Source organism: Takifugu flavidus, chromosome 15, assembly GCF_003711565.1.
Source record: "Takifugu flavidus isolate HTHZ2018 chromosome 15, ASM371156v2, whole genome shotgun sequence".
NCBI lineage: Eukaryota > Metazoa > Chordata > Actinopteri > Tetraodontiformes > Tetraodontidae > Takifugu > Takifugu flavidus.
In genome coordinates, this window is record NC_079534.1 from 2,732,166 (window position 1) to 2,754,862 (window position 22,697).

General features: G+C 47.6%; 3 protein-coding genes across 9 annotated transcripts; 1 reads left to right on the forward strand and 2 right to left on the reverse strand.

Moving 5' to 3' along the window:
- Positions 1 to 88: 88 nt before the first annotated feature.
- On the reverse strand, positions 89 to 4,885 carry LOC130538913 (acyl-CoA-binding domain-containing protein 5-like). 3 transcript variants are annotated; one of them, XM_057056944.1, is made up of 14 exons: positions 4,633 to 4,885; positions 4,324 to 4,442; positions 3,879 to 4,002; positions 3,573 to 3,645; positions 3,126 to 3,270; positions 2,979 to 3,017; positions 2,540 to 2,740; positions 1,873 to 2,088; positions 1,700 to 1,794; positions 1,375 to 1,561; positions 1,103 to 1,299; positions 944 to 991; positions 739 to 854; positions 89 to 651 (listed from the first exon to the last, which is right to left on the reverse strand). In XM_057056944.1, exons 2-14 carry the CDS (start codon positions 4,418 to 4,420, stop codon positions 642 to 644), a joined length of 1,548 nt encoding a protein of 515 aa, XP_056912924.1. In that variant the 5' UTR covers positions 4,421 to 4,442; positions 4,633 to 4,885; the 3' UTR covers positions 89 to 641. The 3 variants fall into 3 exon arrangements, with proteins under 3 accessions (XP_056912924.1, XP_056912925.1, XP_056912926.1); XM_057056945.1 differs by lacking the exon at positions 2,979 to 3,017; XM_057056946.1 differs by lacking the exons at positions 2,540 to 2,740; positions 2,979 to 3,017 and having other exon boundaries at positions 4,633 to 4,792.
- Positions 4,886 to 5,584: 699 nt separating this feature from the next.
- LOC130538912 (abl interactor 1-like) lies at positions 5,585 to 16,611 on the forward strand. 5 transcript variants are annotated; one of them, XM_057056941.1, is made up of 11 exons: positions 5,585 to 5,855; positions 8,632 to 8,799; positions 10,497 to 10,673; positions 11,880 to 11,894; positions 12,179 to 12,282; positions 12,362 to 12,502; positions 12,658 to 12,758; positions 12,828 to 13,043; positions 13,743 to 13,829; positions 14,662 to 14,847; positions 14,920 to 16,611. In XM_057056941.1, the coding sequence occupies exons 1-11, from the start codon at positions 5,739 to 5,741 to the stop codon at positions 15,093 to 15,095; spliced, it is 1,488 nt and encodes a 495-aa protein (XP_056912921.1). In that variant the 5' UTR covers positions 5,585 to 5,738; the 3' UTR covers positions 15,096 to 16,611. The 5 variants fall into 5 exon arrangements, with proteins under 5 accessions (XP_056912921.1, XP_056912918.1, XP_056912922.1 ...); XM_057056938.1 differs by having other exon boundaries at positions 12,658 to 13,043; XM_057056942.1 differs by lacking the exon at positions 13,743 to 13,829 and having other exon boundaries at positions 12,658 to 13,043.
- LOC130538922 (amyloid beta A4 precursor protein-binding family B member 1-interacting protein-like) lies at positions 16,439 to 22,381 on the reverse strand. Its single transcript, XM_057056966.1, has 13 exons — positions 22,263 to 22,381; positions 20,710 to 20,777; positions 19,871 to 19,952; positions 19,067 to 19,245; positions 18,925 to 18,996; positions 18,697 to 18,856; positions 18,288 to 18,409; positions 18,145 to 18,219; positions 17,930 to 18,073; positions 17,435 to 17,545; positions 17,005 to 17,103; positions 16,838 to 16,922; positions 16,439 to 16,752 (listed from the first exon to the last, which is right to left on the reverse strand). The coding sequence occupies exons 2-13, from the start codon at positions 20,767 to 20,769 to the stop codon at positions 16,664 to 16,666; spliced, it is 1,278 nt and encodes a 425-aa protein (XP_056912946.1). The 5' UTR covers positions 20,770 to 20,777; positions 22,263 to 22,381; the 3' UTR covers positions 16,439 to 16,663.
- Positions 22,382 to 22,697: the final 316 nt, after the last annotated feature.

Here is a 22,697-nt window from a genome sequence, read left to right on the forward strand (position 1 = left end):
GTAGGAATAGAACACGTGCAGATTCATTTTTCCATATCATTTTAAAATTCATGACATTTCATAGTGTATGGCCAATAAATACAGAATATTATGTTTTCTCAGTACTGTATTATGTTTATTATAAATCAACATCATTTATATAGTCAATAGCATTGACATTTGCATATTTGCAAGCATAACAGATTGAGATTGTTCTTCCCTTGTGTTTGATTGTTGGTCTTTTTCCACCCCATGCAGTAAATTGACTAAAATAATTCTATAAGTAAATTAACACTTGTTATCTTGTCCCTTGAACCACTTGTTACAAAACAGATAGATGTCATCTTTATACAAGAAAATAAAGATAAATTAAACCATACACAAGAATACGATAGTAGTTGTTTCAAATATATAAATAATGTATAATTATAATAAATAATATTATTACACTTACATTCTAAATACATAAATAGTTCCATTAAGTTAAAATGCTATGTTTACTCCAGAAATTCCATTTTTCTGACTAATATTTCTAGTAATATTATTTTTTCTGACTAATATTTCTACATCTCACATATGATTTGTTACACACATCTTTCAAAAACTCATGAAGCAACAAAGAGCAACAATATCATCCTTCATTGAAGCCGCTGTCAAAACGTTCATATTTTCCTGTGAGCAAAAAAGAACAAAAAGGTTTTAAAGGTTGAAAACTAAAATTAAATTACAGACAGGGTCACTTTTGATACACTTTCTCACCTACGCTTGTGTTTTAAGTAAACGTGGACACCCCAGTGGGTTATCAGCGGCCAGAGTGCATATAACACGACTGTAAGCGGGCAGAAGTCAAAAGGCCACCAGGATGGTCTTGGGAGCTGTGGAAATAGACAAAAGAGATCAGGTTTTGGATAATCTGAATCCTAAAAAAGAAATAAATCTAATTCTGTGAGGCTTGAAAAGTGACCTTTTTTTCTAAGGGTAATGAGTTCTCCTGCCTCAAAGAAGATCTTGACTGGGAAAAAATAAAGCAGGTTTTTTACTCAGCAGCCTAATGTAGATTTTAAAGTTGGAGGATGGTGCATCTCTACATGGATAAGGCAGCTATAACATGGCCGCTACTCACCCGTGATGATGTACGTGCCTCTAGAGCGTGCAACCTGTGTACCACATTGGTCATGTCCCACTGCAGCCTCATCAGAGCTGCAGCTATTTGCTCATTGACATTTGCCCCAGCAGCACGGCTGCTCTGCGACACACTGCAGGGGGCATCTACGCCGGCGCACAGCCCAGAACTACAGGTCGCCCTCGATGCCTGAGAAGCTGACAAGAAATCTTGATGTCGGCATCTGCGAGATACAACTTTGGCATCAATAAGAGAGGACCGCTGCGGCTCACCTCGTCCTCGGCTTGACAGGGAGCTGTGAAGTTGACGCGCATTCATCCCATCTTTAAAGAAGGAATCTGCCACGATCACTTGACTCTCTCCTCTATTTCTGCCACTGCTGCTGTCAAACCAAAGATCCATCTGTCTGACTGAGTCAGCTCGTGATCCAGGTGGCAGAATTTTTGATGAAGACCTCCCCTTAGGAGGACGACAGTAACTATAATTAATGAACAGCAGTTAACAAACAGTTAAAACCTTAAGTCCCCCCCCCAGACACACACACACACACACACACACAGGTCTTTATATTTATGTGGTTTGCACACAGCACCATACCTCTTCTACAGCCAGATGCTCCATTGAATCGCAGAATTCCTCATTATCGGAGTCTGTGGATCGTTGATTCTTGTGAAGGATTGGGTCAAGATGTTCTGAACAGTGAAAACACAAATAAATCTTTTGCAAATAGCGTATTTACGGCCTGACTAAACTGTCATGTGCAACCTTACCACACACGTGACCGTTAAAGAGCGTGTAGGTGTTGCCCTGCCTACTGCGCTCCATGGAATAAGCCAGTTCGTCTTCCTCCATCTCTGTGTTGAGAGAGCTGTGGGTCCCGTTGGTGAGGGAGGACACGCTGGCCTCCACGCTGCTGCTGGAGCCACGGGTGTCAGCCCGCCACCTGGTGTCGTCCACCATCAGCAGACTCTGGTCTGGCGTCCACACTGAGACCATATCGAAAACAGAAAACTACACACCTGTTTTTAAAGTGGCATTTCTCCAACCCTACGTGCATACAGATATAGTTTATGTACATTCGTATTAACAAAATCAGGACTTATGTTTTCCGTGGATGCTTTGTAGTCCTTTTATATTACAAGTAGACCAGGACAAAAGGAGGGGGGATGTATTTTTAGTTGAGCACCAATTTGGCTCAAGCGTGAGTATTTATAGCAGTAGCAGAGTTGGTTGTTACTGATTCTAAATATACTACGTGCATGTGTTTGAAGTAATTGTGTCAAAAAGAGTGGTTTTGATGTTTTTGGATGCTTCGGCGGCGCTCAGCAGGGACAGCACAAGCCAGGAGCAACACTGGAGCGCTACGGCAGCCTTCCTTCACTTTAAATGAAGATACTGGTTTGTGGACACCTCATATGGCCCAGATACAGATAGTACCTTTCCAATCCTGGTCCTTGTCCTCCGTATTGTCTTCTTCATCTCCCATCTCCTCTTCCTCACGTTTCCAATCACTACATTCCTCTTTCCTCACAAGTTCACTAGCCTCTTTGCTGGACTCCTCGCTACTCAAGCCATGAACACTGCCTTCTTTGTCATGCTCTTGCACGTTTTGTATATCGTCCCACAGATCCCCATAGCCTGAACAGTGGAGAGACACTCTTCATTAACTCCTCATTTAGTCGTAATCAACCAGCAATGAAATGTCAGTGAAAGAGAAAGGAAGCCACACGGTTATCTACTCACTACAGCTATCACAAATAAACTGTCTACAGCACAGACACACCAGGTTCTATAGGTCAGATTTATATACAGCACATGGTAATAAGCCATTAGCAAACATTAATCTGCCTCAAATAACAATCTCAGCTTGACTTGCCTTCCATCATTGGTTTGTGCTTTTGGTTCTCCTGCTCATCTAATGACAAAAGTCACATGACAAACAAGCTCAGTAGCAGTAACAAACGATGTCTGAGAGATCAACAGCAGCGCCGCGTCCCACACCGATACTCAAAACGTGGATTACCTCCATGTTGCTCAAAGGGCCTCGAGAAGGATCTGCTGTTCACGTCGTTTTCTTCATCATCAAAGGTGTCTACCTCCATAAAGAAGTTGTCCAGCTTCTGCACGAGATCGGACACTTCGTCGGAGATGGGGATGGTCTCCAAGATCTGACAAATAAGTGTTAAAATTTATAAAAATGCTGCCAGGAACGTCCTTGTGTCACTGCCAGACGTGTAAATTAAAGGCTTGAAAAGATTCCAGCGACAAAACCAATACAAGGGCAGGATACTTCATCTTTAACGTCACATAATAATGTCCCCACGATGTAATGAAATGTGGAATAACCAGTATTAAAAATGAACATATTCAGTTTAGTCTGTGTTAAAGGCACAAGTGTGAATTATTGATGACAGAGGCTGATTATTATTATGAATAGTGCCTCTATTCATCCTTCGTTGAAAAGACCTACCAGCTGGATATCCTGGATGTAATTGTTCATGGCTTCCACTTTTGTCATGTTTCCCAAAGAGCTCCACGCATCCCTGGCAACAAAGACTTAGTTCAACACGCAAACACTGAACAAGAATGTGGACACTGGCTAACTGACTCTCTCCATAATTAATCTATTCAGTGGATCTGCAGGACTATAAACAGTTTCACGATTTAAATGGGGATTTATTCAAATAAATCAGATATTTGGAACAGCGCACTTATGCCCTATATGTTAATTTTTGAAAACGCTTAATGTTTTTCAAAATAGAAAAATGGAAGTTACCATTTAACTTTGCCGCGAGAGTCCCAGAAGCTGCTGGGCCTCGGGATGTTGCAGGGCCCCTGAGTGGCTTGCATGTGGTAAGCATAGAACCTCAACAACATGTCATCAGATGGCTGGAAAGGGCCTGAAATAACACAACACAACAGATTAAAATGAGAGATGGGAGTGCATACAAGCCACGTTCGGACTGCTTGCAAATGGGAGTAAAACCATGAAATAATCTCCCGCACGTAGACTATGAAATGACTGATTCAGTTAATCATGTCTGATCCTGTACAACAGACTTATCAAGGTAGCTCTTTAACGCTCTGCATGTAGGTCAGGTCACCTGGAGCATTGATTACACACCAGCAGACACAGAATTATAACACTTGTATGATTTAACGCCTCAGCCCAGTTACGTCCGTTCAGAGAATAGACCGCAGCAGCAGAGATAAGTTATCACCTTCTTCAGGCAAACTCCAGATCACTTTAACTGCAGCATCAAATTTCGCCTCCAGGTTATTTTCCTCCTCTTCCTGCGCCATGCTGAACCCCAACATGGATGGCAAGGTGTCCTCACGCCTTCAACATAAACATCAGATAATGCACAGTTAATTGAGATTTAAAAAAAGTGCCACCTCAGCATGCAGATTATTTCCTTTTATAACATTTTCATAGAAATTAGCTAACACGCCCTGTCAGCTAAGGATTATCAGACATCATTATCTAACGACAATAATTTACTGCTGTACCTGGTTGATTATAAACGTACCATAAAGTTAATGATCGCCGTTCAAATAATTAATTCATTATCCCGACGTCGGTGTGCATTATGCCGCAGAAAGCCAATCTTGACTCCGGTCAACGATGAGCCTTCAGGGTTTTATAATCCTTCTGGGAAATGTAGTTCTTATTTAGAGAACCGCTGACCAGAAATCTTGCTAATTCCTTCATTTCCCACAATTCTCCTCGGAGCGGATTCTAAACAGAGATGGATTGTGGGAAATGTGGTGTCCTTTTAGCTTCGTAATATTCGTATCAGCGCGTACACCAAGCTAATTATTTGTTCATTTAATTTATTAAAAAGTGACACCCTCCAAATATTCTAATCTGCATTTACATCTCGAATAAATTTCAAGCATCCATATAGGTGTCATTCAAATGTAATGAATACATGATTTTTGCAATTTTTTTTAAGATGAAACATTTTCAGACGGTTTACAAAAGTAAATATTCGTAACACGGTTATCTCTCATGAAAACATAAAACTGGTGTATTTCAGCATCAGTGAAGCTATATTTTTTGTGCAGGTATTCCAGTAGTTCACAATCCGGGGGGGGGGGGGGGGGGGGGGGGGGGGATTCGTAGTGGTCCATATTTTATTTTTCCCAAAAAGATAATGAATCAAAAGGCCCCGGGATATCGCGGAGACAAACAACATGGGGGCTTCGATGGGTAAAAGGGAACCGTCTTGCTATAATATAATGATACGTGATATATTTAACCATAATTTGACACAAATCTGTAAAAAAAAAAAAATAATCAAAGTAAAAGTAAAAGTAAAAGAAAAAACAATTATATTGACGAGAACTGCAGAAATAATAACGGTAAGGGGGGGGGGATTCTTATCTCAACGTGGGACTCTACGTCATCCACGCTGAACGCTGATTGGTTGGCGGCTCTTCTACCCCCGCGGCTCAGCCAATCACAGGGCGCCTTTTCTTACGCAGGAGCGCCTCGTCACGGGCCGTAGTGAATCGGAGGCCTGCGGCCTGACAAAGCCAGGCGGGGGAGCCCCTCTCTCAGCGACGCGGCGCAGCATCACCGCCTCGCCTCACGGAGAAGGACGGAGAGGAGAGCAATGCGAAGGGATGTAAGATGGCAGAGCTACAAATGCTACTAGAGGAGGAGATCCCTGCCGGCAAAAGAGCCCTCGTGGAGAGCTACCAGAACCTGTCCCGGGTGGCCGAATACTGTGAAAACAATTATGTCCAGGTAGGCGATGCTGGCCGCCCGTTGAAAATCCGGATTTCTGGCGTCTCTCTTCGGTGTTTTAGCAGAAGTGGGTGAAACCACGGCGACAGGAAACGCTGGTCACGAACGAAAGGCTCCCCTAACCGCCGCCTGCCCGAGCCGGTACTTTCCTTCCCCGGTATGGCGGTTTAGTGGCCGGGTTCGGAGCCCGTCTTCGTTGGCTGGATCCGGCCGCTCGGCTCGGTTTCCGCCGGGCTTTACAGGCTCTTCTCGCCGTGTGGTGATCCGCTGGGGGGGCTTTCAGAGGGTGTGTCGTGGTTGCGACCGAGAGCTTTCTCAATTTAATAGTCCACTTTTACGGCATATTTAGACATTTACGACCCGTTTTCGTGTTATTTAAGTGGAAAAGACGCCGCGCATTCGACCGATACAGCCTTTTAAATGCCATGTTTAGGTGCCTGTATAATAGGAAGCCTATTCTACTTGGCTAAATCTCTAAATTGTCTTATCTTATATGATTGTAAATAATCACAACACGCTTCTAAATCTTCAATACATGTGTTATAAGACAGCGTTTTTTCTTTTTTTTAAAAAAAATCAATCTGAAATGTTTTATTCTTATATCTGTGATATGGCATATATGTCTCAGGCTGGGATGCTGCATCTTGTTCTGCTGGGAGCAGATTATGCCCGTGCATCCTTCTCACACGCTCATTTATTCAGCTTTTTTCGCCTGTGTGAGTGCAGAGTCTGCATCCCTGTTTGCACACACGGGCTGAATTTTAAAAGGCTGCCAGGATAAGTACTCGTAAAGCCGTCACAGCGCCGTCTGCAACCGCAAAACACCGACAGCTGCGGCTGGGTTCCTTCACAAGTTCTGCTTTTGTCAGATTGCTGCGAAACAAGGAGACGGATGGATGGATTTTGTGGTCGGAGCCAAGGCCCTCCGGCTCAATCTCCATGGTAACTCCAGCCGTACACCTGGTCAGGGGGGTGCAATGAGATTTAAATCTATACTGTCTTTTCGCTGATTCGTTTCCTGACATTATTCCTCCGTGACAGAGATTTTAAGCCAAATGAACGCGTTAGAGGTCACTTCTTTGAGCTCCCCATTGAAGAATGACAGGATTAAAGGCATCTGTCTGTCTGCATCATCCTGCCGCCACAGCCGTCTAACACTTCACGCAACCATGTTGCATTGTAAGGAATCAAGAGTCACACAAAGTTCGGGTGGTTCACCTCATTTTTTTAGGACTCATTTTTGTTGTTTGGATCCATTTTCAGACCTTTCCATGTTCAAATAGCCCTACTTGAGATCAAAGCTGGTTTGTGGATGGTTAACGGAGCTCTCCACCACCCACCGCTCTGCAGGAATGAGTGGCGAGGTGTGAGATGAAGGAGAATTTACCTAAAAATTCCCTTATGTGGACCCCCCCTCCCTCCCACGTGCTTCCACGACCAGCTCACATGCTTCGCCTCTGACTCACGGCTGTTTCACGTATGACTCATGGAATTCCACTGTTTGACCTGGGCATTAGTACGATGAAGAAAAGGCACTTTTAGTCACCTCTGTGCCCAATTAATCATCAAAAGCATTAAAAACATAGTTTGTGAGCTTGAGCTCTGCAATAGTAACACAAGGGAAGAGTGTTTATTCGCTATAATGACACTAATATTGAGCATTATGGAAAGTGTGTGTAACGTTCACAGCTCTGTAGTGTGTGAGGTCATCTGGCGGGTGGGGGGGTGTTCTCGTGTACTGGGAACGGCGCTGGTCATGCAGTCGGACAACAGCAGGAAGGAAGTATGTGTGTTAGCGCTCGCTTGCACTCCCAAGGAGAAGCAGTCTGTCGCTGCCAGAGCTGCCTCCTTCTGCCAGAGACTCGGGAGTCGCTGCCTCGCAGAGCAGGATTTATGGCTCAACTAATATCCTCCGTCCTTTCATTGTATCTTGAGTTTAAATCGCCAGTTTGATCACAGTATTAACCTGGGTTACATTTGACTGGCTCCATAATCCACCCTTTCTTTTGTACTTCCCTTTTTCCCTTCGTACTGCTTTTGATTGGCTTCAGTGTGACTTAATATTCTGTGAGGGTGTTGAATTAAGGCTGTGTCATTGGCCTGCGAGGTGATCGTCACCCATCGCACATCTGCCCGTAATGGTGCTGCAGCTGTTGTGCGAGGTTCTAACAGATGGATATTTGTGTTTCTGATGGAACTGTGACCTCTTCAAACGAAGCCAGGTTTAATTGAATTGATCATTTTGTGCCGGGTATCCAGTCCATCTGGGGGGCATTCAGACACTCGTGGTGCTTTATAGCTCCCGATAATGTGTTTAATATGAAATTTGGAACTGTAATGTTCCAAGTGTTTGCCTCATGACCACAATGTCGCTGCTTCCTTTCCCAGTTAAAAATATGTCCTTCAGTCCCTTTGCTATTTACAGGCACTTAGAAGCAGATGGTTCATGCTGCCAGGAGATTTGGTATCCTGTGAAACATCTTGGCATTCCTTCATTCCTGCTCGCTGGGCTCAGCTCCCACGATGCACCTGTTCCATGTTTTCCCTTTTGAGTTGTCTTGAAGGGTTACTGTTGTCTTTCCTGGCTTCTTTGCATCCTCTCAGTTATTCCTTACGATCCCTCTGGTGAGCTGAAATGCTCGTTTCTTTCCCTCGTTTGTGACCTTTTCAAAAGAAATATTAATTCAATGAAAGAGGAAAAAGTCGCGCGCATGACTGAGGGCAACAATGAGGCTGCTGCCTTTCTCCAACTGGCCTGTCCTTCTGTTCCGTTTAGGCTCAAGACAAGAAGAAAGCCCTGGAGGAGACCAAGGCCTACACCACCCAGTCTCTGGCCAGTGTAGCCTATCAGATCAACGCCTTAGCTAACAATGTGCTGCAGCTGCTGGACATTCAGGCCTCACAGCTACGACGGATGGAGTCCTCCATCAACCACATCTCCCAGGTACCTTCCTCAGCCTTTCCTCTACTGACTTTTCCTATTAAACACGGCAGAACCATTTGGGGAGCTGAAGTCCAGGCTGGAACGGACGTAGAGTGTATGGCAGGGTTATATCAAACTGTCACAGCCCTTCTCTGTTCTCTCCTGCTTCATCAGCAGTCCTCTGCAATGTGGCCACCCTGCCTGTCAGCCGGCGACCGTCACCCCCGTGGCCCTCCCTCTGTGCTTCATTAAACCTGTCAGGGATGAAGTGAAATCCTGACGCCAGCTCTTTTGTCCCTTCACATTTTCCAGCGCTGGCTGTGTCGCACAGGCTGCTGGATGGAGAAGAGCTAGGTGCAGTCCAGCGAAAGAGTCCCTTTATAGATCCCTTTTATAGTCCCTGCTCGGATACAATGGTCATTTTGGCTCGCAGGACCACGATGATGGGAATATCTCAATGCAAAACCAGGCAGAGCTTCAGTTTCTGTCAGATTTCTCTGGGGAATAGCTTGATGCAAATGAACTCTCCCCGCCTCATTTTTCAGTTGTAACGTGCCTGGCTATTATTAAAATAACCATATTAATTAAATATATTCCACTGAATCATTGATGAAGGAAATCAACATCACATTTGCTGGAGTCATAAAGTGTAGTGCAGACTGGGTAATTGTCCCCCTGCCTCCTCCCTTCAACCAGAGGGCTGTAAATGTGCAGAGCGTCTGCCAAAGCACCGGTTTATTAAGCCCAAACTACTGATGCGGCGGTGACATTTGTTCTCAGGAGCAGAGCAGAGGTTGACCAGGCAGCCAGATGTTTATTAGAATAAAGAGATTACATGAGACTGTGAGGCTGCCAGGAAGCGCAGGCAGAGCTCTCACCCAGGATGAAGTAAGTTATTACCACAAGAGGTTTCACGAAATTACCTCACATAGAAAACTTTGTTGTTAGCAACAGCCGTGTGGCGGAAATACGGAAATGGCGCCCGTACCCCTCCCGGCGTTGGCGTGTTCTGCTGCTCGATGGCTTTTAAATGTCTCAATTAATGGTACATATTTAAATCCAGACAATGGGATTCTGGATTCTGGAGCCCGTCTCACTTTCTCCTCTCTGCATCCTGCTTCCTGCGTATCAGTGGCAGGAAATGGGCCGGCCCCGTCTTTATTCTTCCCCTCTGAGGTTGGGTGTGTCGATTCAGTTTCCTTCTCTATAAAAAGAATCTAAACAGACACGGAGGGAGATGAACAACGGGAAGGTTGAACTCAGAGCCCTTGTCGCAGTGTCACGGGGGTCAAAGGTCAGGACGTGTCGGTAAATAAAGAAGGAATCATTATTTCTTGTAAGAGGGGCCATGCAAACCCGCATCTCTGTGTTCTTCCTTCATCCCCTTATCTGTCATTAATAATTGCCCTCCCCGCTGGGGGACAGGGAGGGTAATGGCAGGAAGTGAAGGAGGTCACTGCCATTTCCAGTATGGTCCCGATGCGTTGGCTCACTGGGGCACCTCACCAAGCTGCCCCCAGGGTGTAGGCCAGTGGGGCAGAAATCACTGCCACTCTGATCAGCCAGTAAGAACTGGGAATCAACTGTTCAGCTGTTTCTAATCCCGTCTTTACCCGGTGACCACTGGGACAGGCTTCAACACGTCCCAGTCCTAATGCGGCATAACTGGTAATTAACGCTGAATTCCAGGTTCTTAACCCGCCTTTGTCCTCACGCAGACGGTGGATATCCATAAAGAGAAGGTGGCGCGTCGAGAGATCGGCATCCTGACCACGAACAAGAACACCTCCCGCACCCACAAGATCATCGCCCCCGGCAACATGGAGCGGCCCGTGCGCTACATCCGCAAACCCATCGACTACACGCTGTTGGATGATGTGGGCCACGGTGTCAAAGTAAGAAAGACTTCGAGGCTTGATGACCTAAGTTTATCTATGTCACATGTTCTATTGAAGTGCGGGTGAATATTCTTCTGCCCATTTTCCTGTCCATCATCTCCTCTGCCCTCTTCTCTTCCCCCTCTCTGAGAGTCTTCTGTGTCCCACAGTTCTGTGGATCAATAGTCGCCGTCACACATTTTCAGCGTTTGCTCGCGGCAGCCTCTTCATCCCCGTCTGTCTCTGCTCAGATAGCGGACGGCCGTTGGTTTCCAAACATCCGCCGATTCATATTCAAAAGCTCGCACTTCCTTCCCTGCGAGCTGGCTCGCGCTGAGGCTGACTTGGCACGGCCCACTATGCAAATCGGCCTAGCAGATCATTTTTTCCTCATTGCAAAAATTGTGCCGGAAACGCTGCTGTTTCATCTATCGTAGCTGCTAGCTTAAAAGATATCTATTTTTCCGACTTGCTTTTATTTAATAATGATATAGCTCATTGTTTCTGTTGTCTGGGTAAAGCCTCCCAGTTGAATCTGAACAGAACATGACAAAAACCTTTGAGGAAATTACAATATAAATATCATCTTCATCATGTTCATGCTGCTGTATTAATATTGAGCTGAGACAGATTTGCGTATTTCAGGGTTGTGCAGGTTGACCGTTGTTTGCAGGCCTCCCAGTCTGGACTCATTCACAGAGTTTCCTGGCATTCAGGCTGTTGCCAGGGTGAAATAGCTCCAGCCACTCCAGTTGTCTCGCCGATTTACGACCTTGTTGTGCTTTATTTCGCGGCGCGGCAGTTAAAACGCCGCCTGTAGCTCAGACACATCTCATTATTTCTGCCGTGCGTCTCACCGTTCAGATGATTTTCTCTTAGATTACAGTCTAACACACGTCGAGACGGCGATAACACACTCATAAACCCTCCCTGCTCGGTTTGCTGGAAAGGAACTGGTTGTTTTTTTTATTCCACCTGAAGACGAGTTTAATAATCCAGATTAAGACTATTTAATAAGCAAACTTTTAACTTTGTTGCTGTATTATAGTGAACTTTTTTTGTGTGCTACTTCTTCTCTTTATGATGCTGCAGGCTTGATAACGTGTGTCACACTAATGATGAGCGTGTTTCATGCTATTTCACATGTTCTGTCTCCTTTTAACTGTTTTGCACCATTGAGCACATCTGGTTTTCTGTCTCTCCTCTCTGCTTGCTTGCACTCAGTGGCTTAAGGCCAAGGTAAGAGATGGATGTCTTTCTCCTTTTTCATTCACCACAAAAAAAAAACTTGTAGTCAAATCTGAATTTTGAGTTTTGTCTTTGATTCAGCTTTTTCAAAGTAAATATTTAGTACAAAGCTGGCCTGAACCTTCAATATGCTGTTGGTTGCTCACATGTATCAGACATTCTTTCAAATATTTATGCTTTTCCAGCCACCTGGACTATTTTAAGAGTATTTGTGGTATGGTACATAGTCCGTTATATAACAATTAATAATAATTGCATCGCTTGTGTCACACTAGCAACATGGAAACAACACAGCAGGGCGGGGAGGGACGATTTCCAGGACCAACCCACCCACACAGAAGCCCCCAAGCCCCCCCATGGCTGGACGTGGCACTCTTGGGTGAGCTATCTTTTTTAAAAATCCCTATTTTCTGTCCTGTAAGCAGAGTGTTGATAAATTGCCTCATGTTGCCGTGCAGGCGGAACACCCCCTATAAGACCCTGGAGCCGGTGAAACCTCCGGTGGTGCCCAACGACTACATGACCAGCCCGGGCAGACTGGGTAGCCAGCACAGCCCTGCACGCACGGCCTCGCTAAACCAGCGGCCCAGGACACACAGGTGGGACCAGTTAAACGCAGACACGCGTGGTTTTAACATTCTGCTAGCGAAGGTGTTGCCGTGGTGACGAGACCGGTGATATGTGAGAGTGCCAGACTGCCGTGTATGTGATTATCGGTCTTCCTCATCCTCTAATGACGGGTTTCTCTCGACAGCGGCAGCAGCGGGGGCAGCGGTGGACGGGAGAACAGCGGGGGCAGTGCAGTCGGCGTCCCTCTGGCCGTCCCCACCCCATCCCCTCCCAGCATGGGGCAAGGTGAGTCTCGGGCATGTCTCCCAATCAGGAGCCCGAGCCGAGGTGTAAGACCTTCTTCCTCCTCTGCAGTGGCGACCTCCTCAGCCTCAGTGCCTCAGGGTCCTGGCCTGGGCCCCATCCCCATGTCCCAGTTTGGCACCATATCCCGACAGATCTCCCGCCACAGCTCCTCCAGCGCCTCCTCAGCCTCCATGGTCTCGGCCACCGGCACGTACCGCCGCGCGCCCTCCGTCTCTTCCCAGCAGCCCCACATCAACGGCGGCCCTGCTTACACGCAGAATTCAGGTTTATTCATCATTAATAAATGTTTAACAAAGGCCGCGATGGTCATATTAAAGCAGACGAGGGGTTTAAATGCAATTTAGAAGTGAAATTATTGTGAATTGGTTCCCCTTTGAAAGTGGAGATCCAAACGCTACAGATCAGCTTCATCACTCTGAAGTATTGAAGCACCGAGCTGGCATTTAAACTGCAGCGTGACGTTTCCAGCCTGGCCTCCGTTACACGTGATTAAACAGTCAGACGCGTGAGATCGCGTCTGTGAGCGAAGGCGGTCGCTGAGGGCGTCACCGAGCTCCAGCCCGCCGTCGCCAGGTGGAGGCTTAATCTGCAGCTGCTTTGATTTGAGAGGGCACATCTCCGCCGTCACCGCTCTCTCCTCTCGGGTTTGTAGCGTTGCTTTGCAGCTCTTTCACTGGTGCAAATCTGCTTTCATCAGATGCTGATGAGGCGGCTTCTCAGCCCCAGTTCAGAAAAAAAAAAAAGCGCCACAAAAGCGCACTGATTGCAGCGGCGTGAAAGAGTTGCTCTGCATTGCTTCCTGCAGTGGTTCGCTCACTCACAAGCTCTCTAATCCTCAATTATCTCCTCCGTTAAATCCCGTGGCCCTTCTCTGCTCATCGCCTTTCTCTTCCTGTCCACCGCCTCCGTCTTTCTCTGTCCTCCTGTCTGCTTTGTCTGCTGCTCTGGGTGTTGCCGCTCCAGTGTCTGTGGCTCCTCCGCCTCCTCCAGTGGTCCAGCTGACCCCACAGATTCCTCTGACAGGCTTTGTGGCCAGAATGCAGGAGAGCAGTAAGTACAAAACCCTGCGCTTCTACTGCAGATACACATCCTGAGCGCCACTCACGCGCGCACCTGCTGTTTCGCCACAAAACCCAGACACAAAATCTCTCCTTCAGCAGACATTTGATCACTAAATTTAATCCGATATGCCAGTTGGATATCACTCGTGAAAGGCGCACGTTTAAACTTCAAATTCCAGTGGAGCCCACATACTTCAGAGGTCCGTCTGTTACCATGGAAACAGATGGCTGCGAGCACGCGCGTCTCACGTGGTTTGTGGCAGAGAGAAAATGTGACCTGACGCCCTGACCCAGCTGTCTGGAGAAATGCAGCCGTGTAGTAACACGCGCCACACAACCACACGTACAGTGATACAGTCGTTACCTGCCTCTCTCTGAGGACACGCCCTCTGGCGTGCAGGAAGTGACACATTTCACGCGTTCAGCGCTGGTATTTCGGATATTGATCAGTCATAGTGACGCATTCTAAAAAGGTCACAGCACAGAAAGCACTGATAATAAATCAAAGCTGTTTTTTTCTTGCTGTGACAACTCATAACTGCTCCAACAAGACTAAAATGTTGCGTATTTTATAGATTATTACTTTAATGGCGACTAGGAGGGTGTTTCCTTGAAGAGCATGACCCAACACTGCCCCCTAGTGCCCCGCAGCTCCATCGCAGCTTGTGTTATAAAATTATCTTTTTTCCAATATAATGGTCTTTACTTATTTACACGTTCAAGCAGGGCTGACGTGATCAACAATTAGTCCATTGGGATCTATTTTCCCTCCATACTTATCAATCTGTCGATGATTCTGAGTGCTGAATGTCTGTTTCCAGTCACAGACAGCCCTGCTCCACCTCCACCGCCTCCTCCAGAGGACCTCAGCGTGTTCGAAGAGCCCTCCCCTCCACCTCCACCGCCGCCCATAGACTACGAGGAAGAGGAGGCCGCGGTCGTTCACTACAACGACCCCTACGCCGACGGAGACCCCCAATGGGCGCCCAAGGTTTATTTAGAGAAAGGTCGGTGTGGACGCGGTGAAACCTCCCCTTCTCTTTGTTGTCCTATCGTAACCCCGGTGCTCTTCCCTCCAGTTGTTGCCATCTACGACTACAGCAAGGACAAGGAGGACGAACTGTCCTTCATGGAAGGGGCCATCATCTACATCATCAAGAAGAACGATGACGGCTGGTTCGAAGGCGTCTGCAACGGCGTCACGGGACTCTTCCCAGGAAACTACGTTGAGTCCATCATGCACTATGCTGACTAAAAAAAAAAAGTGAAACCCAAAGCAGCGCTGCAGAGGTCAAATCAGATGTACAGATTCACGCGGAGCTCCTGTTTGATTGAAGTGCCATGGTGATTTCTTTGGTTTTCCGTGGGAGGTTGAGCTTGCACAGTTTTGCTGTGTTAGAAGAACAAAACAAACGAGAGAAAAAAATCGCACAAAAAACGAAGCTGGAGGTTCTGCGGGTTTATGCTGTGGACTGAAAGGACGAGGGAAGGCCTGTTTCCTGCCGCAAATAATCCGATCGGCTCAAAAGATCAAATAATCTGATTAATACAGTGTTACCAGTCAGCAGGAGAGGCTCCGCCCCCTTTGCTTTACCACAACAAACCACCACGACCTGCCATCCCCACGCCAACAAAAAAAACGTACCTTTTTAAATTAAAAGGACAAATAGACAAGTGCATTAGGACATGAGTGAATGTTCAACGCTGTTGACGTCCAGATCAGGAGTTTGCTCTGTCGGTGCAGATGCTGTTTGTACAGACACACACAAAAAAAAGTTCCCTTTCTCTTCTCTAACTTGTATATAACCTGTAAACGTGAGAAACTGCCAGTAACGTTCGGTCAGTCGTCGTGTTTCGCCTGTGCGTTCCCATCATCCGTCAGTGGAGGTGACGCCAACGCCCCCCTTTTTTCATTCATTTTTACTTGAATATTACCTTTTATGAATCGCTCACGGTGCCATTTTTAGCCCAGCGTGGACAAAAGCGGCGCGATTATTTGACTTTTTTTTTTTTGTGGTGTTGCTCAGTCGTGTTCGACCCCGGGCGCCCCGGAGCGCAGAAAGGACCCGCCCGCCTGTTTGAGCGTCGCTGCACTGGATCTTTACGTCGGTGCTCGTTAACCGTAATCACCAACCCAAACGACCTCAGAGCTGGAGCCCCCTGCTCCAGAACACCCCTCGGATCTGATTGTACCCGCTTCAGACTGCCTCCTCTCGCAGAGCGGTTGTCGGTGCCAGTCCCTCTGCCAGCAACAACGTCTGTAACTAAAGAACAACCTTTATTTTGAAAAGCAAAGGGCCTTCCTGCCGTTGGCAGGGAACGCGTCTGAACATCTTTACAGCGACCCGTTCGCCACCACATTCTCGATTGTACTTTTCCATCATGAAGTCACTTTTTTCTACCTAACACACGTTTCTAACTTTGTAACCGCGACTCGTTTCGTGGCGTCGGAAGCCGCTGAGGAAGCTGGCAGTTTGTGCGTGAAGGATTAATTTATGCTTTTGTTCTCATGAAATCATTAAAGGACCACTGGCGTGTGTGTGTGTCTGTGTGTGAGCGTGTGTGTGTGTGTGTGTCTTTTTAATGTTTACCACCTAATGCATTTCAGGGCATCACAGGTCAAAGCACCTTTATTCAATGTGTGTTTTCTCTTAATAATGAAATGTGGTGGGTGGGGGGGGGTCTGTCGGTCCATATTTCTGTACATATGTGTTTCATTGAATTTTATGTACAGTCTTTTTGTAATAAACAGCTCGTTGAAACCTCAGAAATGTGGTTTTTATAAATGTGTTAAGGTGATAGGAGAGAACAAGAGGCTTTGTCTCAAACTGCTGCAGATCTGGGAGGAGGAGGAGGAATGAAGTCCGGCGGAGGCTCGTCCGGGAAGTCTTCGAGGTCACAGGAGGCCCTTTCTGCCAGAACAACCATTAAAATGAAATTTTTTACCCACATGTGTTTAATCATCAGCCTCTGCGACCATTTTAGGTGCAGTCTGACCTCCGTGGGTCTCCGTTTGGGCTGTCTGCGGGGGGGACGCTCTCTTCACAGCCGCCTGGTAGCTCTTATAGAGGACAGCCTCGTACTGTCGGAGGGGACAGATGCTGGGTTTTACAGGTTTAAACATTTTTATAGGTTGAAATGAAAGTGTGGTTATGGCATCTGACCTTTGCTATCCTGATGGAGGTGGTCCAGAGCATCAGGGTGTCCTCATCATCACAGCACAGGAACTTGATGTAGTTGGACTCTTTCTGGATGCAGGGATGCTGGAAAAGCAGGGACGCACCCATCACCATTATCCGCTGTACGCGCATGCAGTACAAGGGTTCTCCAGCAGATGGCGACAAACACCCGTGATTCCATTCACACAACGTTTTGGAATATTTTCAGTGTTCAGTCTGGCTGCTAACAGCTCTCAGTTAGCAGCACACTCTCTTAAAACTAAATCTGTACTAAAATATTAATTATTATCCTGTCATGGAGCCTGGGGTCATGAATCCCACCCCTGCCATGTTGCATGTTCAGCAGCTAACCGGTGTCAAAGAGGGAAAGGTGGGACGGGTGGGGTCAAAGGTCAGCCGCGCTTCTCAAGGGTACCTTCAGGATGAAGCAGAAGTCGGTGGGCGCTCTGTACTTCTGTTTGTAGTTTTTGGCGTTGTAGACGTCCAGCTTGTCAAAGCGGACGAAGCAGGTGAGGTTAGCAGAGCACTGCAGGACAGACAGGTGGGAAAACAGGGCTGATGAGACGCCTCCCCAGAGCCGCGAGGCCTTCCCACAGCTGGTTTCCGTTCCCGTCCGCACACCAGCCGACCTGACGTCCACCGCTGACCTTTCCTCTAAGTCTCAGGAGTCGGTCTCCCATCTCTCAGAGACGCGTTATTACATGCATGTCGACCGCTGCTGCTCTCAGCTGCAACAAATTATCCCTCGCTGACGCAAGCGGCATGAAATTCGAACCTCAACGTCATAATCTGGTGCCGACAGAAGTTTCTCGTGGTTCTCGTAGATTAGCAACATTGTATTTGCGTATGCAAAGCTGTGACGCGGCGTTTACGCTCCGGTTACGCAGACGATGTTGTGTTTTTCACAGACCTTTGTCTTTCCTTTGGGGACGTAGTAGAGGCCTGAGGCCCGGAGCAGGAAGTAGCGAGGTCTCCACACTTTCTTGTCCTCTTGTTTTAGGTACAGGATGCCCTCGAGGTCGGGAACGATGACAGCTGGGCCCTCGAAATGCTCCTGGTTCGAAGGTTTAAAGGTTATCGGATGTAGGAGAACGCAGGAGAGAAAAGGTCACCTGACTCTCTGACCTTGACCAGGAGTTGCTTGGCTTGCTGGTTGAATCCACACAAACACGATTTCTCCTTCTCCCACATGTAAAATAACTTCAGGAGGAGGAAAAACTCAGTTCAGGTGACCCGTCTCGCACTGATTTAAGAGAAAAGCTGCTCACCTGAGGGTTTCTGAACATCTCATACTTCTGAGGTGCGGACAGAAAATAGATGCGGTTGTTGCTATGGCGACCCCACATGGACAGCAGCTCCACTAAGCATTCGTGGTCCTCAAAGATCCTCTCTGAAACGATGAGGAACAGACCTTCTGCACATGTCCTTCAGGTCATCCAGTCCTCCAAAGATGTGCCACCTTCCCAGTAACCACTGGGACAAAATCCAGTAAACCCCCCCCCCCACACACACACACACACACACACACACCCCACCCCTGTCTGAGCAGGACTCTGATTTTAGTCCAACAACATGGAGGAGTTGACGGCTTTCAAAACATATGCTTCATGATTCAATGTGTGTGTGTGTGTGTGTGTGTGTGTGTGTGTGTGTGTGTGTGTGTGTGTGTGACCCCACCCGTCTGCAGGTCAGAGTTGGTCTCAATCAGGCTCCAGTCGATGCTGCGGTCACAGTGCGTCTTCTCAAACAGCCTGTCCAGGACCTCCCCGACCACCTGCCTCTCGTCCACCATCAGCGCCATGTAGCTGCCGTCAGTCATCAGGACCTTTATGACCAACTGTGCGAGGAAGCAAGGTCACGACCTCCGAGCGCTGTAGCAGCAGGGGGAAATAAAACGGATCTTACCTTCCGCACTTTAGCTTCTGCTAGCTTCCGCAGGGCCAGCCTAATTTTGGCCGCTTTTATCTGAGCTTCGCTCTGGAGGCAGAAAACAGGGATGTTGGCGCCGTTGCGCAACGTTAACATGTTTTTATGGTCTGTGAATTACCATCGGCCCTTTTCCAGAGGACTTTGCCGTGTTTGACGGGCAGAGGGAGGCCGCCGCCTGACATTCCTGAGCCGCCGCCGTACTGGGTTTGTCTGCGTTGCTGCTTTTGATTGATTCTGCTCCGAGATCGGCCACCAGTGCGTCGAGATCCTGATCCTCCAGCTCATTAAGAGACTCCGCTGAGGAGATAATGGAGCGGCTGTGAGCCCGGCAGCCTTGTAAATGTCAGCGATTAAAGCCGGCTGCCGACAGGGAAGGTCTGTTTGAGCTCAACGCCGAGTTGCTCCCAGTTTCAGGGCTGGGTTGGGGGTACCAGTCAGTACGAGGTTTAACCGCCAGCTGCTGCAGGAGACCGCCAGATGTTTGTCATGACGCTACAAACATCAACAACAAGAGGACGAGCGAGACAAACAGCTTGTGTGGTTTGTAAATGAGAGTTTAATGGATATGCTAGCAGTTAGCGCTGATGATCATCACTGGAATATTTCTCCTCTTGTTTGCAGAAGCCCTCTGTGCCAGGTTTTATGCTAAGCTAATTGCCTGGCTAACGAATTAACAACCATCACTTCTTTTTGGAGTCGATTTAATGGCTGCTTTCTCTCCAAACTGCTTGTCTCCAGTTGGAGGTGGCGGCGACCTTCTGGCACATCATCAAAGGTTCCCTCCTCGTCAACCAGCCTCGTCTCTCTTTCATCTCCTGGAAGCCGCCCCATGTTGCCCCCAGACACGCCCACGCCCACGCCCACGCCACCCCCCAACCCCCCCCCCCTCCTCCACGGAGGCCGGAGGTCTGGAGGCTCTTACCGTTTAAGTCAGTGAAGCTGGCGGAGAGGCTCGTCTGCGAGCGGGGACCCTGGTTCAGTTCCTCCCCTCTTGCCATCAGGTTCTGGGACCAGGTCACATGACAACTGTTAGCAAACTGACATCAGTGTGTCTTGAGAAGATGAACGGTCTCGCTGGTGATTGGAAACGCAGACGACACAGATGTCATAACAGGGGTTGTTTGTGGTTTCGGATTCCACTTGTAATCAAAGAGCGGCGCCGTGATTTACGGCACATGTGCCCTGCAACCGCTCCGAGCTGCGTTTTAATTGGTTCACACGCCTGTTCTATAGGGTTGATTTATTCTCCGGTTTAGTCGACTCTCTTTCCAAGGCTGGACAGTAATAGATCACAGATTTCACAGGCAAAGGCAACCAATCACCTCTCAGGTCATTAAGACAAAGAAAGCAGAAAAGAAAATCATTTGTCAAAAAACTGCGTCGGTCTTCGGGAGAACCTCAACTGCAACCTTTTAACCCCCTGTAATGTCTAATAAAGCACAGACCACTGGCTGATGCAAAGGTTGTTGGTTAAATCCCTGGATAAGATGCTAAAAAGCTACTTGGTAAGGGCTCATTGGTGCACACGGCCTCCTACGCTCTTACCTGTGCAAAAATACCCCATTAATGCCACAGTAACATCAAGTAATGATGCTAATGCTAAATTTAGATTGAAGATATTCCAATATTATGCTTTCGCTCATTAAGGGTTGGGGTCAGGATGGGGTCACGCTAAGGTTTGGGCCCCGTAATCCTCATGGTCTATGGTCTGTTTGCAGTTTTCCTCGCGATTCACAGGCACTGGCGTTGAGCTCGACTCACCTGGGAGAGACCGTCCATGTCTCTGACCAGCTGATTGAACATGGCCTCGATGTCGTCCATCTGAAAATCTGAAGCAACAGCAGTCAAACAGTCAGACGGCGTGATGGCGTCCAGGCGTGCCGCAGCCTACCCCGAAAAAGGTTTTATTCGGGATTACACAAACCGTTTCTAATAGGCCGCAGCTCATTTGTCTTACTTTAACAACAAACCCCATTAAATGATGGCGTCCGACCTTGTGAGGAATCGGAGCCGGTTGCGCTTTGTTCGCTCCAATTATCCGAGATTCAAAAGCAAACAGCAAAGTTTTTCATATGGAAAAGCTGACAGACAGTCTGGGTTCGCTCACGCGGAGGAGGCCCAGCGCCAGCCTCAGCGTGGAAAACATACACCTCGCATATGGAGCGGCAAACATCGGCCTGTCGCCAGCGCTTTGAGATGGCGGCTATGAGATTAGCGGAGGAAAACCGCAGCGGCGTGCCTGGAAATCAGAGACACACTGACACAGGAGGGCGGATGCTGAGGTGTTGCTGGTGCTAAGAGGTTCAGAGTGTCTCAGATTTTATGTCTTCTCTGTGTATCTTCAAGGCTAACCATCAGAAATGCTCTGCTGCCTTTGGCAGCTAGGTGCTAATGAGCCCAAGCACGTCAACATTTAACAGAATTTTTCTAGCCGTTAATAGCGGTGGAAATGGTCCAGTTGTAAAAGTTGTAAAACTACAACGCTGAGCTGAAAGTCAATAAAGCTACGATAGGGAACATTAGCATCAGATGCTATCCCGCAAACCCGCTATTCCCAAATGCAGCTATGAGTTCAGTGCGAAGTCCCGCCGAGACACAGCAAGAGCTGGATGTGTTACGTTAGAATAGATCCTAACATTTAGCGGCAGGCTAAATATTTGGCTAGCCTGGCCGACATCTGTTTAGCTTTGTTTAATTTCACGCTGACAGATCCCGAAAGCTGCAGCTCAGAGGCCCGTGCGTCTTCTGTGCCCTATATGGCCGCAAGCATGTGCTGTTTAAAGCCCTCAGAAGCTCTCTGTAGCATTTGGCCCACTCTCGCTAACACACACACACACACACACACACACACACACACACGCAGGTCTGATGTACAGTTTACATGCTCGCTTGTGCTGCTCAGCCTCACTCTGTTTACCCCCCCGACAGTAAACAGAACCTTCATTAAACTGTGATGAGGTCAAACGGGAAACTGCGGCAGGCTGAGTATTGTTTCCATATGAAAGTGAAATTTCTGCACCAAGAAAGTGAACTTCACCTTTACGGTCTCACGCATGCGGAAGCTCGGCTTCTTTTTCAGCAGCTTCTTTTCACCTTGTAAATGACCCGTTTAGCAGTGGGATCCCAGCATCTGAAGCTCCCGATAGACCGGAGCGCGTGGTGGCGGACAGGGAGGGAGGCGGGCCCCAGGGGCCACAGCTCGGCCCCCTCTAATTTGGGTCTCTTTCTTTGCAACAGCTCCGCAACACTTCTGATCCGACATGTGAAATCTAATCACACGCTTCTTTTAAAGAGTATTTTAGCCAGTGTCTCACCTGTTTCGCACCGTCACACGTCAGAGGCGACCAAGACGAGCCCGTCTCCGTGTCGCAGGGCCACCGCGCGAATTCTGACGCAAAAAGGAAGTAGGTTTAGGCGTCCTGGTGCTGGGGGAAGGCTTATACGGGCATATCTTGTCTCAGGCGGCAGATTCAAAGATTCAAGACAGCACGCTAACACCTTCAAACTGTATCCTGCAGAAGTTTGATAATATATATTAATATGAAGCAGATTAAATACCTTTGATTACCTTTGAAGGGCCCTGAAAATAACAAGAGGACAAATGTTAGAGGGTTTTTAAAAAAAAAATGTGGGCTAAAGATCTAATCTGGCTCTAATCTGGGCCCTGCAAGTGGAACTGAAGGCAGTTTTGTAGAGGCTTTGATGCTATTTCAATCTGTGAACGTTGTTCCGTTAAACCAACACATGAT

Bases quoted from the DNA above. Each gene is read 5' to 3' on its own strand.
- LOC130538912 (XM_057056938.1), top strand. From the start codon at position 5,739: ATGGCAGAGCTACAAATGCTACTAGAGGAGGAGATCCCTGCCGGCAAA. The intron at 13,044-13,742 runs GTTTATTCATCA...TTGCCGCTCCAG, and splicing joins TGCTTACACGCAGAATTCAG to TGTCTGTGGCTCCTCCGCCT. The intron at 13,830-14,661 runs GTAAGTACAAAA...GTCTGTTTCCAG, and splicing joins GGCCAGAATGCAGGAGAGCA to TCACAGACAGCCCTGCTCCA.
- LOC130538913 (XM_057056944.1), bottom strand. From the start codon at position 4,420: ATGTTGGGGTTCAGCATGGCGCAGGAAGAGGAGGAAAATAACCTGGAG. The intron at 992-1,102 runs GTGAGTAGCGGC...ATTTTTTCCCAG, and splicing joins AGGCACGTACATCATCACGG to TCAAGATCTTCTTTGAGGCA. The intron at 855-943 runs GTCACTTTTCAA...CTATTTCCACAG, and splicing joins CATTACCCTTAGAAAAAAAG to CTCCCAAGACCATCCTGGTG.
- LOC130538922 (XM_057056966.1), bottom strand. From the start codon at position 20,769: ATGGACGACATCGAGGCCATGTTCAATCAGCTGGTCAGAGACATGGAC. The intron at 18,220-18,287 runs GTGAGCAGCTTT...CTCCTCCTGAAG, and splicing joins AGATGTTCAGAAACCCTCAG to TTATTTTACATGTGGGAGAA. The intron at 18,074-18,144 runs GTCAGAGAGTCA...CCTTCGAACCAG, and splicing joins CCAAGCAACTCCTGGTCAAG to GAGCATTTCGAGGGCCCAGC.